At 41.8% G+C, this 17,927-nt stretch overlaps 1 protein-coding gene across 1 annotated transcript in view; it reads right to left on the bottom strand.

Moving 5' to 3' along the window:
• STARD13 (StAR-related lipid transfer (START) domain containing 13) overlaps positions 1-14,218 on the bottom strand; it is a 119,370-nt gene extending 105,152 nt beyond the window's left edge. The window contains exon 1 of the mRNA XM_009998344.1: positions 14,050-14,218. Within this exon, the coding sequence (XP_009996646.1) occupies positions 14,050-14,218 (169 nt within the window). The remainder of the gene's footprint in view (positions 1-14,049) is intronic.
• Between the last annotated feature and the right edge of the window lie 3,709 nt (positions 14,219-17,927).

The raw sequence follows: 17,927 nt of genomic DNA, 5'->3' as shown, positions 1-17,927 counted from the left end.
ATTTGCACCTCTTATATGAAACATTAATTGTGATTTTATGTAATTTTATTACAGCTTAAACAAAGATGCGAACCTGAATTCAGTATAAATGACATCAGTAGTTAAGTATTTAACAAGAAATGATCATCACTATAAATCAATTTTACATTTTACAATGATTGTTTAAGACAGCTGAGCCTCATAGAGCTGAAAGAGTATGTCAGCATGCAGCAGCTGCTGATAATAACCAGCATGTGTTGGCAAGAGCTTTTGTTTTCTGAAGATAATTAAAACTTGCTATAGTTTTCCAGATGCTATGTAGTCAATAAGGAACACTTTTTTTAAAATACTGGTCTAATTTTTATTAACTTTAAATGCATTGTGACCATCTCTACTGAACATTACCTAAATACATTCTACTATTTTATTTTTTCATGTTTTATTCAAAACAAATTATATGGCAATAGTTTAGACCAGAAATTTGTCAGCTTCAGGTGCTCAGGAAGAAGAAAGCATTGTAATAACAGAAATGTTTTGCTGAACAAGAAAATATATGCATGCAAGTACTTGCATCCTTATTCTTAAAATGCTGTATAACATTCAGCTAGTATTCTAAAAGCTAAAGTCTTTCTTCACTGGGACCAGCCTGTTTTGAAAAACTTTTTGCTCTCAGAATCAGTCTGCAGGCACCGTGGAGATATAAAATGCCCTGCCAATGTGCAGAGTAAATGGTTCTGTATAGCTACAATTAAAATGCCAGTCATTTTATATTGGTCTTCATTAAAGCCTTAAGATGAGATATTTCCAGGATTTTAGACTACAGTCTTCCTCTGCTTCTCACGTAACTTCATTCACAGTGGCTGTTGAAGACTGTATTCCTGCTTGTACAACAACTTGAGGTCCTATTCCCAGGAAGAGTCCAACAGCAATGCAGTATTTTTCTTAAGCAAAATCTTCTACAGATGTTGCCCAAAATAAAATTTTCTAGAAGAATGCAACTTCAAAGGTCTGAGCTATTTCTGATTACCACATAATTACTTGATTAAAGTCAAGTAAGAGAATGGTTTCTTGAATAACCTGTGTGTGCTTAGTTACAAAAAACCCAACTGATTTGAATCAAAGCCTCTGATGTCAGGGCATGACTGTCAAGAAAGCAGGGTATGTTTCCAAATCAGGGCTATGCTACAGTGATATATACTCATTTCCCTATGACACATTTCGCAGGCTGCTGTTTCTACAGCCAGTCCAGAGGACCATGCCTCCAGCAACCCTGGCCAGTGATCCTAATGGGAGGTTCTCAGAGTGCTAATGAATGAAGCTCTCTGGAGACCAGCTCCCTCAGTGACAGAAAAATGCAGACAGGAGTACTGGCAGAAAAAAGCACAGCAGGATGGTGAAACAATAGTTGCATGGGGCAAAACTATTGATTTCTACACTTTTTGAATTCTTAGTTTCTATATAAATCAGTTAAGAGCCTACAGAATTTGTTTCATTGCTCTAAGAGCTAACAGGATATTCTGCAGAAAGACAAGGACTACTTGCTGGGTCTGGTACTGAGCAGCGCCCTCTGCACTCTGGGAAGATGACAAAACTCTGGGTCATGGCAACTTCCAAAAACTGAACTGTAAGCAAAATGTTTAATGTACTCAGAAATCTAATTTTTAGATTTATAATTTTTTTTTGGTATATATATACAAAGATAGATAGATAGATAGATAGATAGATAGATAAAATCAGGCAAACTCTGGCCACTCAGCTTCTACACCATAGTCTAGTCATCTGATAGGATCTTGCTCTGCTCTGCTCTAAGGAATGTGTCTACTTGATATCTCACATCTATGCACCTGAGCTCCATTCCCCAGCAAGCTAGGCTGCCAACAGTGACAGAGCAGTGACACAACAGTACTTCATGGGTGGGTTCCGGGACACAACTGGGCTCTAGGCCATCTCCTCTGTGTCAGGAGTAGCCCCTAGACTTGGGACTGTGGGAGGCAGCAGTGTACAACCAGACTAACAGGAATGTAAGTGACCCCTCCTTACAGCTCTCATGGCTGCTGCTGGCTTTCCATGAGAACTTAAAGTACAAAGTGGTTTGTGCTCTCAGACTAAAAATAGAATCCAACTAACAGAAAAGGTACTAAATCTCCCTCAGAAATAGTCCAGTTCTCTAACCCAACTTAACAATGCAGCTGTGGATGTCAGAAGCGAGATTATAGCCTTGGAATATGGATCATCTGCTTTGTCAGTCCTAAAATAGACTTAGAAACCGATATTAGAGGAAATGAGTATTACTGAAAAAAAGTTTAATTTAGATTCTTTTTTAGCAACTGCAGTTGTTTCCTCTTAAACTTCAGAGGCAAGAACTAATGAAATGATCTTTAGATAAGAAGCCACTTGAAATAGTAAGACTTTCAGTAAATAACACTGCCATTATGCATCAGGGAGCTGAAACGCTTATTATGCCGTTCAGCAAAAACTCGAAAGACACAAAGTGTTTGACATGACTGGCAGCAGCAGCACCATCTAAAAATAGGTCTGCATAAAAGAGAATCAAAATGTCACCGGAAATTTCTGCCTGCCTTCAGAAGCTGCTAGTGAATAAACTGTTCTTGGTCTGAACAGACAAAGCCTTGTGCCCCATGTGCAAGTGCAAAGGTGCCCCACCTGCATCCCCTCACTGAGGATGTCAGGGCTATGAGCTGCTGGGGAGGGATGGCCTGAAGTCCCTCCAAAGTGAATCACAGCCATGTGTTCCCTTTGGTAGCACCACTCATGTGATGTCCTAATGGCCAGTGATGGGAAGCAGACAGCCCTGGCTCTCGGTGTGAAGCATCAGATGAAGATACAATCATCTCAGCCATGAATCAGTGCCGGTATTATTGAACTCAGGGTTCATCACTCATGCAGTGCTATGAAATGCAGCTTTTGCTGCAATGGCTTGGGTTTTGGCAGGGCTGTCTGGCTGTAATGCAGAATCAGCAGTTTGAATGATAAAGTGGTTTTGGAGAAAGTATTCTGAATAATTTGGAAGGGACTTTTAAACCAGATATAGTCCAATGCTTGCTGAATTTAAAAGAAAAGAAACTCCTTGTAACTCTGGATAAGGCCTAGGCAGACAGCCATGCTGCTAACGAAGTGAAGCTGACAGAATGGCATTTCTAAAAAGTCCTCAGAAATACATATAAATATAGCTGATAAAATGAAAGTATAAAGAAAAAAAAAAAAGCTAAGGACTTACTGCCTCATTGTCTGTGCCAAGCCTTAACTTCTGGATTTTACATTATTCACCCTCAGATAAATGTTTGCAGGAAGAGAAAGCCATTATCTTTCAAGTTACAAAATGATTAAATATTCAGCTGCTGCCATCAGGTGCAATTAAAGACACAAAACTTAGATTCAGCCCACCAAACATTTCAGTTGGTCAAATATATTATAAAAAAGCCACATGGTGTGGGTTCTGAGAGTCTTGTCCTGTCCAGACACTCCCATATCAGTTGGGAGCCTAGGAAAAACTAATGGTTCTGCTGCTTCCTGAAGCTAAAAGGATGCAAAGGGACTGTGAAATTCACATGAGTCCCACACTTGTACCATCTGAGTGTTTACAGAGACACTTCTTCCTCCTCAAATCTAGCACTGTCTTTCATCTTCACTCCCTTTTCAAATGTTTGTTCCTTCAAAAGGATGCTCAATGATGCTGCAGTTATTGGGATGAGCAATGTGATCTAATTATTTGGAATAGTCTTTCCAGGTCCTGATTTTACACAAATTTGGGATATTGATTTAAAAATAAAAAGAATGGGGTTGTGTTTAGCTAATGGGATCTGTCTCCTCCACTGGATGAAAAAATGAAAAAAGATTTAAGCAATTGGCTTTATAACATAGTTTACTTTGGCATTTCATAGAATCATAGAATTACCTTGGTTGGAAAAGACATTCAAGATCATTGAGTCCAACCAGAACCTACCACTGACAGTTAACTAAGTCATATCCCTAAATACTATGTCTATAGGACTCTTAAATACCTCCAGGGATGGTGACTCCACCACTGGCAGTCTGTTCCAATGCCTGATAACCATTTTGTTGAAGAAATTCTTCCTAACATCCAATCTAAACCTCCCCTGGCACAACTTAAGGCCATTGCCTCTTCTCCTGTCACTTGTAGCTTCCTTGAGCAGCCCACTCCCCAGCTCTTTACAACCTCCTTTCAGGTAGTTGTAGAGAGCAATAAGGTCTCCCCTCAGCCTCCTTTTCTCCAGGCTGAACTCCAGCTCCTTCAGCCGCTCCTCCTTAGATATATGCACCAAACCCTTCACCAGCTTTGTCACCCTTCTTTGGACACACTCTAGGAGCTCAATGTCCTTTCTGTAGTGAGGGGCCCAGAACTGAACACAGGACTGGAGCTGTGGCCTCACCAGTGCTGGGTACAGGGTTAAGATCAACTCCCTGGCCCTCCTGGTCACACTATTCCTGATGCAGGCCAGGATGCCATTGACCATGTTGGCCACCTGGGCACACTGCTGGCTCGTGTTCAGCCAGATGTCAATCAGCACCCCCAGGTCCTTCTCTGCTGGGCAGCTCTCCAGCCACTCCTCCCCAAGCCTGCAGCGCTGCCGAGGGTTGTTGTGGCTGAAGTGCAGGACCCAACATTTGGCCTTAATAAACCTCATGCAATTGGCCTTGGCCCACTGATCCAGCCTGTCTAGATCCCTGTGCAGAGCCTCCCTGCCCTCAGGCAGATCAACACTTCCATCAGCTTAGTGTCATCTATAAATTTACTCTATCACCTCATCTAGATCATCGACAAAGATGTTACACAGGAGTGGCCCAAGGACTGAGCCCTAGGGAACACCATTTGTGACCAGCCACCAACTGGATTTAACTCCTTAGTAATGCCTTACTAAAGTCAAGGTAGACAACATCCACAGCCTTTCCCTCATCCAATAAATGGGTTGCCTTGTCATAAAAGGAGATCAGGTTTGTCAAACAGAACCTGCCTTTCATAAACCCATGTTAACTGGGCCTGATGACCTGGTTGTCCTGCATGTGATGTATAACAGTAATCAGAATTATCTGCTCCATCAGCTTCCCTGGCACCAAAGTAAAACTGACAGGCCTGTGATCTCCCAGATCCTCCTTCTGTGCCTTCTTATATATGGGTGTCACATTGGCTGACTTCCAATCTGTAAGTACCTCTCCAGTCAGCCAGGACTGCTGATTAATGATGGAAAGTGGCAGAAATGGAAAGGCAGTTCACAATAAGTGACATTTACTTTTGCATACTTTCTTCAGAAACTTCAAAGCATTCGAAATTGCATTACAACAAAAAACTTTCACCTTGAGGTAAATACTACAGAAACAGTAATGGTTAGATTTTTAGGTCTGTGGAGCAAGGTTTCTCCTCTTTTTACATCCTCTGTGGCAGTGGCAAGAATGGTTATGTTTACACCACTCAAAGAAAGACAGCCTGGTTCCTGATTTTTGGATCAAGTGACATGGCCTGGCTCATGTTGGCACTACCTAGGACTAGTCCTTTCTCCCATAAATTTGCTCTGGGTTGAGCTAGCTGGAGAAGGCCAAAACAGAGCCAGGGAGTCATCTACTCAGCGGAGCAGAGGATACTCCAACTCACCTCCCATGTCTCTTATTTAGCAGTATAGACATGCCCACTTAGACTTAGAGGGACATTTTACTGCTGTAAACTGAGTAGCGACACGGAACGTGACATGTTAACACCTAACATCTTCAAGCAGGAGCTTATGGATAATGTGGATAATCCACATTCAAGTATTGGCCCAAAGGATACATATAGCAAGGAAGAAGAAAGAGTTGCTGGAGATCTAGAGGAAAACCACAGGATTCAGGACATACTGTGGGGTCTGCAGAAGTGGCAGCTCCCTTGTAGAGAAGTGTTAAGAGGAGAGTAAAAGCTGTACTACCATCCTTGCCTCTGGATATGTTCAGCAGTAAAAGCTGTACTGCAGCCCTTAAGGAAATGCCTTTCCTTAATGAAGGGTGTCTCATTTTCCTGTAAATGTTATTTCAAGAAGGAAGCTGAGAAATTTCTCAGAAGGATGGCTGGTTAAGGGGGTGGGGGATGCTAGCAGGTATGCATTTGTGACTAAATAGGATAAGAGTTAGAATTAAGTTTAGAGATTCCACTTTGAACTTACTGCCTTTGTTCCATACTCCTAAACCACTCAAATGACGGAGAATTAGAAATAAGGATGGCACAATCAATAAAATAAACACACTGTGAAAGACACTAATGACATATAAAAAGGGAAAACATTCAGGTACCCTGTAGGCCATTAGGAATAAATGAGAAGGACAACAATAACTATATATACAGATTTTTCTTCTACATCTTGAAAATTTTGCTCACGCAGACTTTTCTCCAGTCACAATTCTATTATAAGAGAGCACAACTATTGCCAAAGGACTGTAATATCTAGCTCATTAAAACAATAACAGCTGACATTATTAGGATTTATTATTCTGCTCCTTTAGTACAGAGGAAGATTCATTTGAATAAGTTGCAGGGCTGAGTCCTTCTTTGGCAAAGGACTTTGAGTGGAAAGCAAAACAACTGGTATGTTCCAGCAAGGCAGCTTTCGTGCTTGGCAGATGGTATTTACTTAAGATGTAGTGCACAACCCGTATTTTAAACTAAGTTATTTCTCTGAGTTCATCTGACTTGTCACAAGAACAGAAACTTTTGCTCATCTGGAGGTGTATGTTAGTCAAAACCCTATGTAGCCTGCACTGCTAAGGAGTGACTTTCTTCTCCTGGTAGAATTAATTTCCTCAGTCCTGTAACAGATGAGAGACAAAAAGCCACAACGTGTTTTCAAACTGAGTCACACACATTCTTTTCAGCTAAGCCTTAATGCTCCCAAGTTCTCTGAATCACACTGTCTGCTCTCCCACAGCTTCTAAATAGTTCAGCTCAAGGTGCTCAAGCCCTCCTCTCCCCCACTGTATTATGGTGCCCAATTAGTGTTGTGATCATTTGATCTAGTAAGCTCAGCTGGCCCACTGAACTGAACCTGGGAAGGGAAACTACAAGTTTTTACGCAAAAGCACACGTGGGAATTTTACAAGGTGTGAAGATGAGAACTTACTGACTTGTCCACATTCAAATAGCTGTACAATAAGCATAAATAAGAAATTACACAATTAGCATATACTGGATCAAGCCCACAGGCTGTCTTACTCTTAAAAGTGGCTATTATAATATGTAAAAAACTCAACTATAGACAACTGTTTAATAATCTAACAACTTAACTACAAGTGACTTATTTTCTCACTTCCTTCCATTAGAGGCTTAGGCACTAATCTAAACATATCATAGAATGGTTTAGGTTGGAAGTGACCCCAAACATCCCCTAGTTCCAACTCCCCTGCACTGGCAGGGATGCCTCCCACTAGACCAGGTTGCTCAAAGCTTCATCCAACTTGGCCTTGAACACTTCCAGGCAGGGGGCATCCACAACTTCCCTGGGCAATCTATTCCAGTATCTCACCACCCTCACACTGAAGAATTTCCTTCTAATGTCTAATCTAAATCTTCCCTCTTCCAGTTTTAATCCATTACCCCTCATCCTCTCCTACAAGCTCCTGTAAAAAGTCCCTCCCAGCTTTCCTGTAGGCCCTTCAGGTACTGGAAGGCTGCTAAGAGGTCTCCCTGGAGCCTTCTCTTCTCCAGGCTGAACAACTGTTAACTCTTTCAGCCCATCTTCGTAGGAGAGGTGCAATGCCCTATATGAAACAGCTCATATAATTGTTTAAGTGCAACTAAAAGTCAGAGAATATTGTATGATACAAGTAAGATAAAAAAAATTACGGTGGCCAAGATGCTATCAATTATATCATAGTGTTTGCATTTGAACCAAAATGTAGGGAAGAAAAAGCCCATAAGGATCTATTGCCTAGATACTGTATCTGGCTAAATACCAAAGTTTAATAACTAAATATCTGGCTATGTATCTAATACAATATCTGGCTAAATATCTGCAGATTTTTTTTAACTAACACAATGCTCAGGGCACAAATGCTGAACTTAATTTTCAGGGACTTATAGATAAATACAGATCCAAGAGCCTCCCAGTAACAGAAGTGCTGCGTACAGATTTTTTTTATTAATCTGTTAGTGAGTAATTTCTATTTGACTTCTGTTACATAGCACTTTATATACCCCTGTGACTGACTTTTCACTCCTTCCTCTAAATGTAACTAAAAAAACCAATTATTATCACACTAAGGATTTCTTTATTGAGCAAAGATCCTGCATTTATGAGATTAAGTTCCTTTTAACATGACGGGTCTAATTATACAATAGGGTTAATGTGAAAATTAAAAATCTCCTCAGTGATCAACACAGAAGTTGTATAGCACAACTACAGCTGTTCATTTCACCACAAACAATTTTGAAACAAAAATGTCTCAAGATTTCACCTTGGCTGAAATCCTGCTTTCAGTGAAATTGAGAGCAAAAGTCCCCTAATTTAAAATAAGAGCCAAGATTTCCTTCTTGGTGTCCAACTTGCATGTATTTGCAGAAGTCTTGGTGCCACTCAGTGGCTATGATATGATTAGGCCAGAAGGAGCCACCTTTGAGTCTGATCTCCTGTACCCCACAGGCCATTTCTTGATACATGCCCCCCAGATATTGGTTGATAATTTCAGCTTTTGAACCTCCTTTGCCAGGTAGTGGCTCCAGTGAAGGCTTGTCCCTTTCAAATGTCCCATTGTCTATGAAGTTAAACTTTGTAAAACTCTAATTAACTGAACTGCAACCTTTTGCACTACTATTTATTTTATTTTATTTTTTTTTCCAATAAACACACCTCAGGGCACTTTGCATTTATAAATACCCTTCAGGATATTCACAGTTTTTGTGTGAAAGTTCCACACCAAATACTTCAACCATTTTGGAGTACAAGTTTAGAAAAAAATATTTTAAAAGAAATTTTAGAATTTAATTGCAAAACTCCAGTTTCTCCAAGTTTAGGGCTAAGGACTAAAGAAGTGTGTAAGGAAGAAGAAATGATGGTGAAGAAGCTTCCTGTGATGTAGGGTTTCAGTTTCTAATAGACCTTCAGATACTGAAAGAAACAGTTTTCACAGACTTAGTCAAGACTCGATATTGTATAATGAACACAAAGGTCCCTCTGACATGAGCACACCCCCTTCCACATGTCTGACACTGGAGAGGGTGATGGACCACGTTGCAGCTAAGGTCTGCAAGGCAGCTGTGCAGCAGAGGACATTCCTCCTGGTGCCTTAGGCCACCTGAGGCCCAGGTCCATCCTCTCCTGTATGCTTGGGTTGGAGTACAGACATGGGGCCATCAGAAGTGGAGGCACTGGGAGCTGAACAGAAACTACAAACTGCTACTTCCAGGAGCTACCCTGTTAGCTCAAGAGGCAGGAGATTCCTGGCATAGGTCAGAGATGGCCTAGGTGGAGGTGTCTGTATCATTATCATCAAGGTTTAATCTTGTTGGTTAATATTTTATTTCCTGGGTTCAGACAATGAGGTTTAAAGATGTGTAGATACAGTGGCCAGCATCCAGGCATGTGGGAAATAACATGGTTCAGGTTGCCTACACAACCATCTTTTTTTGCTGAACAAATGCCACAGTCTTTCATTACATAATTGTATCCCATTTCCCATCTCCAGAAGTGGACAGGTACCTGTGTGCACATCCAGAATGTGACCCAGACTTTTAAAATGCAGACTATGACTGCAATGTTTCCACTGACATGACTTCCAAGTTCTCCTTTTGAGTATGAGACTATACTACAGCTGTATACTACACTACTATTGCTGGTACTTGGTTTGTTTTACATTAATAATTGAAATCTAAAGTAATGTAAAATGCACAATTTTTTACCAAGTCACTTGCATCCCTCTATTACATCTTCCACAAACTGTACGCAATCTTGGAAAAGGCAAGACTTGAACATCTTGAACAAACTCCACAGAGAAGACTATAAACAGAAAAGAGCATTTGTTTGTACCTCTAACATTTGCTCAAACCAGACAAACACAGGTGACATAGAGGTAACAGTGCTCATAAAAGAGCAAAACTGAACTTGAAACATGTAAGAGCATAAAAACTTTGCTGACTGTTGAATGGAGAATTTGCCTTGAAAAGTTGTATCCTGAGGTCATTCTGTTGAACACTTCTCTTCAACTGCTCTTGCCTGTGGACACGAACTGAGAAAAATCCCAGTGTTTAACTCACTGCAGACAGGAATTTACTCACTGCAAAAAGGAATTTGTCTTATTTTCACTTGTTTCTTCATATTATTTTCTCACTGAAATAGCAGCCTAAGAATCAAATTCTACTGTAGATGATGGGCACATTTATTTACCATCAAGGCCTTAGCTGTGCAGGGGCAGATGTGGCTTCATTCACCTTGACATGTGCTCTGTTTTTGCTGCACAGTCAATAATAACAATTTAACACTTTCAGAGTATGGTCTTAATTCTTCATTTCTTTTTACCAATAGCTCCTTTTTATATTTTCTGTTCTGCACTGAATTTAGGCATGTACTGTGAAAGAAATATCAACTTTGTGACTCATGTAATATAAAGTCTTGAAAGTCACCACCTTATTTATTTAAAGAGAACATGAGTAATCATTAATGAATTCTCATACAGTTACTGCATACACAGTTTGAATAAATACCTCAGACCAAGCATGCTACACCCTGTTCCTTTACGCTGAGACATGTGTCCCCTTCAGCATGGAAACTAACGGGCTTATGGGGGAAAGGGAATCATCAAAAGATCACATTTTGAAAATACCTATTTAATATGAGACAGATAATTACTACTCACATTCAAGGCCACCACATAATTCTGCCCCAAGGAGTTGGTGGTGTACATAAACCAAATATTTAGGACTTTCAAAGTATGAGCTGATTAAAATAACAGCCTAGTTCCTTTCATTTCCCTTGTGGTGGTTTTCTTTTTAGATATTATTAAATAGCATGATTCCTCTTATGATTCACTTAGTTTATTTTTAACTAACACCAAAGGAAAATACAAAGGAAAGTTTCTTCAACAAGCATGTTGGTAAAGGAGGAAAAAAAAAGCTGTATTGCACAGTATGACTGAGTAATTTAGCATCACTTTGAATAGTACATGCAGGTAACAACTGAAAAGACAGAAGTATATGCAGCATGATATTACACTGCATTAGTGAAGCAGGTTCCTCTCCTGGAATGGAAGCTCTGACTGCTCTACACATTGTAAATAGTACACCTTGTGGTTTTGTAAATACCCCTGATGTAAAAACTTCAGTATTTCCCAGTGTGGGTGCCTCCAGTCTGAAAACCAGTCACTGAAAAATATCTGCACAAGTAGAGAGCAGGTATTCAAACAAGCCCCAAGCCAGCTTAGCACTTAAGCATGTAGCAGACCTGTTTTCAGCAAAGCAATTAACCAGGCAGGATTCACCGTCCCAGCAATATTAAAATGCAGGCTGGATGTTTTTCTAAACATATGCTATAATTTAAACAATTACTTGATTGGGGAGCTGCTAAGACAAGAACTGGGGTAGCAGGGTTCATATGCATTATATTAATGGCCTTAAAAAGTATGGTTCAGGGACACACGAATTCAAGGAGACTCAATAATGTTAACATCCTTTACTCAGCTGGGTGACTGAAAGCAAGTTTTTGTTTTCATCTTTCATCTCCTGATTTACTTTTCAATACATTCTGGATAAGCTGCTCTTTGGCACTCCATTTGTAACAAATCTCACTTAGCAATGGAGTAAAACTCCCTCACCTGGAAAGGGATAGGGTAATTCCTCCAACTATACTACAGTACTCTTCTAGTAACCTCTGGAACTGGGACTGAGAGTGGGACCGACAGCAGCAGCCTCACACCACTTACAGTTTGAAGAAGGCAGGCACAGAGGAAGACACACTGACTTGGTGAACCCTCCTGAAAGTCTTGTCAGTCAATACTAGGGTTTCACCCAGGGTGTAAAGTGGAGGTCTCAGATTGAGTTATACCAGATAGACTTAGATATTTAATTTTTTTTTAATTACTAACACAGTTATTTGTAACAAAATTATTAGTCATTACTTGGGACATGCAGAAATAATGTGTACCTTGCCTATTGGTTTGCACTAGATGTGTGTATTCCTATATATGGGCTCATACACAGACATCAGCATCTATTTGCACACGTGATTTCATTACTGCTAATGAAGTAACACTTAATCAAGAGCAGAGTCTCTCCCCAGTTTTCCATCAGTAAAAGAAGGAAGCAACAATGTATTCTTAATGATCTGAAACACACAAATATTTCCTATACTGAACTGTGATATTTATCACATCAAGGTGCTATTCAAACATAATTTCCCACAGCTTTGTGTAGGACAGGTTGAAAAGCTGTAGCAGAGGAGCAGAGACCATTCACTGCTGACTGACCATCCATGCAACAAGCTGCAGGCAGATTCCTTACAGCTCAGAAACTCCTCCCTGTCCCACCATGCAGCCTCTCCAAAGCCCCGGCACTGCTGGATGGCTTTGGCAGCCCTGGCGGTCACAGCCAGCTGATGGGTTACAGGTTATGAGAGGGGACATTAAACAGCCCCATGACAGGTAGGGGAGTTGTGTTTATCTATCACATCTGCAACTGCTGCTTGAAAATTAAGCTGGTACTATCACTGCACCCAAAACTTGTACAAATAAACCTGGAGAGAAATTAATTACCCTTTCTTTCCATTCAATCCAGGCTGCACACTGGGTACATGGAATGACATAATATCCTTCCTGAAATTAGAGTTGCAGTGAGGACCAGTATCCTTCAAACATGACCAGTTCCTGAGACTGCTTTGCAAACAACTCCGCTTTCCTAATTGCCACAGAAACTATCTTTTCCATCATTTCTAAAAGCCGGCCAAAGAATCATGTATTGTTTTCTTTACAAATGCAATAAAAGCTCATCACTAAAATGCCTGTACTTCTGCCAGAGTTTGACAGCCACAGACATACAGGATCTTACTGGAAAGCAGCACACAGAAATAGCCATTCCATATAACTGCTGCTGGTCAGAAGGTCCCACAAATTTCTGTGACATTTGCCAGATATGACAGTAAACAATGTTAACTGTATGCCTGCCCCTAGTTAGCAGAATCCAACACCTTGCAAGCTGTCAAAAAAACCACTGTTATATACAGGATTATTAATGACTTTTTTTTTTTTCATACCAAATATGTGACATACTCGTTTTCTGCATATAGGATCACATCCACTTCAGAAACTGGTATTCATGGAAACTCAATGCTGTACAGAACTATGATCCATACAAACCTATGTATTGATTTGCTTTTTAATCTGGAAAAATCCATACAGTTGGCTTTTATTTTTTTATCTTTGCATTCACAATTCTGAAGATGACTTTAAATTGCACGCATGGGCCAAAGGATTTGTTCTGAGGCCAATCTGCATTTAGCTTTGGTGCTGTAGATATATATTCAGAAAAACAAAATCAATAATCTGCCAAGATAGCTGCAGAAGCAGCTGCAGAAAGCCAAGTCAGCAATTATTTTTAAGGACATGTGACAAGTTTTCTAATTCTCTGACAGTTAGACATGTTTGTTTCCAAAGGATGTCATCCTGGCTCCCTTCTTCCAGCTGCTCTGGACTTCTGCTTTGTTTTTACCTGGATGAGCAAATATTCTCTCTCAACGCTTTACCACAGGCAGATTTTACCTGGAGCAATTGGAGCAGATGCACTGCTGCCAGCAAGTCAGAAAAACGAACTTCAGCACCTAAGCTACCACATAGTTTATGATTAAAAGATAATTCAGTTAAATAGCTAATCATGCACTAGTGTCTGTCTCTCTGTTCTCTGTTTATGGATGCATGTGTAGAAACAGAAAGGTATGAATGACTATTTCAAACTCTGACTCTAGCCAGAGTAGCTCGGAAAAGAGACAGGAAAAAAGGCTGGAATTCGAGGCACTAAAACCTGTTTTATGAAAGAGAGGACCTGCAGACCCTGCAACAACGCCAGGCTAAGGAGAACTGCCAGGAACTCACCTTGCTGGATCTTCGTCAGTAGCTGCTGACGGGCAAGAATCCTGCTCATCCTGTAGGGAGGGCGCCGGGCCGTTTGATCAAATCGCAAGTACATCTCCTGGCCCTCAGGTGACACCGAGTTTAGGTAGTAACAGCCGGTGCCCGAAGTCCTGGGCACCTGCTGAAACATCTCTGCGCCTTTAAAATCACTCCCTCCGTCTGTGCTGTGGCTACTCCAGATTATAATCAGGGTAATGTACAGAAGAAGGCAACAAGCCCTGGGGAGCTGAAAAGAGCAAGCGCTTTAAAAGAAAAAGGAGTGCCAAAAGCTACAACTCAGGATTCCTGCTTCTCCCACATGATCCGCACGGGCCAATCGCTCCGAGTCCAGCCCGTGGAAGCGGAGGCTGCCGGATCGGGACAGCCGGGCTGCCCGGCCCCGCAGCCCCGGCAGGACGCGGCCGGCCCGGCCCGGAGGGGCTGCCCCGCTCTGCCTCCCAAAGCAAGGAAGAAAAGAGTTGAAGACACACGGAAATTCCTGCTTCAGAGTATGCAGAGCTGCGGAAAACCGCTTCCTGCTCCCCTCCACACCACCCAGCTGTCGACTCATCTCTGGAGAAGATGCCCTCACTAGTTTTCTAAAAAATCATACCCCTCTTTGCCAAGAAGTCAGTTTATGGAAGAGCCGTCTGAATCCCCAAAACCACAAGGTACAACGAGCGCTGGAACAAATGAAGCCCTTGGGATAAAAAAAAAAACAAACAACACAAAACCAAGCAAACCATCAACACGTAGCAGCAGACACTCAGCAGTAAACAAGACTCAAAAGTCCATAATATTAGTGTTACTGAGAACTGATCACAGCCTGGAAGACAGGAGAGGTATGGAGAGATTCTCTGTTCTTCAGATTCCTCACTACAACATCTTTAGTTTTGGGTGGGGTTTTCTGGGGGCTTGTTTTGTTTTGTTTGTTGTGTTTTTTGTTGTGTTTTGTTTTTTTTAACAGAGTTCTGTTCTTCAGCCTTACATATCAACAGTCTGAGTTTGCAAAACAAGTCATTTCTTCAGTTTATCAAATGGAAGCAGAACACGGACATTTTTTATCAGCAAGCAGGCATCAAATCTGAGTAAAAATGTACCAAAAATGCCCTCCTAGTGTGCCTAGCAATTTTTCATTACATTTCAAAATACCAATATTGTGGTTTAATACACCCCTGGCATGAGCTAATTTCTAAGGGAGAGGAGTTTGGTGATCAAGACTTTCTGATACGAGCACCACTGGCTCACGGGAAAGCAATTTCACAGTCTAGAGATCAATTTCACAGGATCACAAAATTGGAAATGATGGCACCTCAGAAGGATCTTCCATCCAACCAGGTGCAGGCAGCAGGGCAGGGGAAGGCACAGGGGAGGCAGTGGGGTGGCCAGCCAGGAAGGATTCTGCACAACTCAGGAACTGTGCTTCCACCTCCCAGATCCATGTGTCTTCCCACAAGGCCAGTGTCAAGCTGGAGGATGCAGAAGGGGCTCAACCCCCACTCCAGCCCATGGGGAACCTGACCTCTCCCATCTCCACTGGGACATCTACCTGTGGTGACACTGTCTGTGTCCTGCTGTCGCCTTGGTACAACGGAGCTCTCCTCCCACCACAGCCAGGGCAGCTTCACACACACTGCCTGCCAGGGCAGGGCCATGGGGTGGCACTGCCTGTGACCTGCCTGCTCCCACAGGATGGGGTCCAGCCAGCTTGTGAGGGCAGACACAGCCCCCTAAATGTGAGGGGGGAAAGGACAGCAGTCTCATTCACAGTTACTCATTAAAATTCTGTTCTGTGCAAACCCCTTAGGGCAGGGTTTTACTGTGATGCAATCTGTTCTCATTACGCTGTATAGATTTTATTCCTACCTGATGTGGGGCTTTTGCAGTGCCATAAAATGAAGAAATATAATTCCAGGTACTAAACATTTAAAATGAATGGTCTAGAGTGAAAGTCTCCAGGACTTGTTATTACAATCCACACCACTTTTGAGTCCTATGCCTGCTGGTTTCTGCTCCAGGCATGGCTGTGCAGTCCTCTCCAAGACTCCCAGCAGGGACTTCGAATCCAAGATAAAAGAGGAAGCACCACTGGAAGCATCACTACCATTCATACTCCCCTTGTCGCGGGCAGCCAGGGAGCAGGAAGGACCAGTCTTCTCCCTGACTGCCAGGATGTGCCGAGTGGAGAGGCAGGAGAGCCACGCAGGTGCAAGCAGAGAGAGCCTAAGCAGTGAAGGGATGGTTTCTGTTCCCACCCCAGCCTGCCCTACCCTAGGAAAAGTCAGTGTGTCAGTCACTCATCCACTGCCTTCTGAAGAATATATATCCCAGAGACACCCAAGTGTCAATTACATGCACAGTATTTCTCCAAAGAGACATTACCACCATGCAGGGAAATTCTTATTTGATTAATCTACAGTCCTTTGATCTAATTCTACTTATAAAATGCTAATGCTAGTGGAAAAAGCAATTATTAACATTTCATAGCACTCTGTTTAAATTTTCATAGATTTCTTTTTCTGTTGGAAAAAGGCATTGACTTTTCAGCTAATGGGATTCTGCATTCTTCCTCGCAATATTTCCAAAGACTGGGAAGCAGTTTAACAGAAATGTAATGCTTCAAAAGCCAGCCCAAAGAAACAAAAACCAGGACAGGAGCCTAAAATAAGGCACTGATTAGGGAACAAGTCCATTAAGTGCTTAACAGGCCCAGTTATAGATACGCTTGTAACAGAGAGCAAAGCACCAGTGCCCTTGTGGCTGTCCATCCTTGCCAGGTCCCCACCAGAGGGTAAATGAGAGGGCAGAGCTGTGGTCCCTGCAGCACATAACAGTGGTCTCAAAGGGCAAAATGAGGAGCCTCCACTGCAGGGTGCTGACTTTCTCTTTTCCTCCCAGACACTAGGGTCTAAACACAACTTCAGAGCCAGAGGGCTGCTCCAGGCTCAGTGCTGAGGCTGAATTCTTTGGCTCCAGTCCACCACTTACATAGTAGTCAAATAAAACAAGAAACAACAAGAGTTAGCTGGTCTTGTGGTGCTGGTTTGAAAGCTCCTGTGCTTGAAGTTGTGCACAGTGGAGGAAAGAAATAGTCTTCATTGCATACCACTAAAATGAGTGTCTCATCGTTCAGTGACTGCCTTGACTCTCACTACTTATTTTAAAAAATGTGTCATTCAAATGAGAAGACCCCTTTGGCCATCAATCTTCCAGACAAGAAGTACTACAGATGCCTAAGCTGCTATATGAGAGCTCTAATTAATATTTCAGTCTCAGTTCCAGACTGCTTCTGGAATAGTTTATAGAGCAACATTAAACTTCATGCTAATGCATCTCATAAAAGCACTTAAAGATGAAAGCTTTCCCGTGAATTTTACAAAGGCTGCAGGGGAGCTCCAGCACACACCTGAAACTGTTGCCTGTCATGACAGCAGCAGAATCCATGAGGCGGAAACCCAGCCCCATGTTCCCATGTCACGAATGATCCATGCAGGAATGGAGATTCCTTCTCTAGCTGGAATCAGTGATTTTTAAAATCTGAATCAGAAATGGCTGCACTTACATCTATAGTGTAGTATCTACATGTGACAGCTAGACACCTAACATGACAGTCAATTGACAGGTACTGAAATTTTCTGGAAGATCAGGAAGTTTCACTTAAAGGTTTATTAACAACACACAGCACTACTGACACCTGGACAGAGTTTATTAGTATAGTTGACAAAGTCAACTCAAGGATGTATGCTCTTCTCTATGCATTCATAGGCAGAACTGCAGCATTTGATTTCTTTATTCATTGATTTTTATGTCACTCTTCCACCTTTTCTCCCTGAAACTGCGTTTGGTGCGAGAGGGAAAGA

Source organism: Chaetura pelagica, unplaced genomic scaffold, assembly GCF_000747805.2.
Source record: "Chaetura pelagica isolate M959 unplaced genomic scaffold, ChaPel_1.0 scaffold105, whole genome shotgun sequence".
Classification (NCBI taxonomy): domain Eukaryota; kingdom Metazoa; phylum Chordata; class Aves; order Apodiformes; family Apodidae; genus Chaetura; species Chaetura pelagica.
The sequence above is the reverse complement of the archived record's forward strand: the minus strand, read 5'-3'. Positions and strand labels throughout refer to the sequence as shown.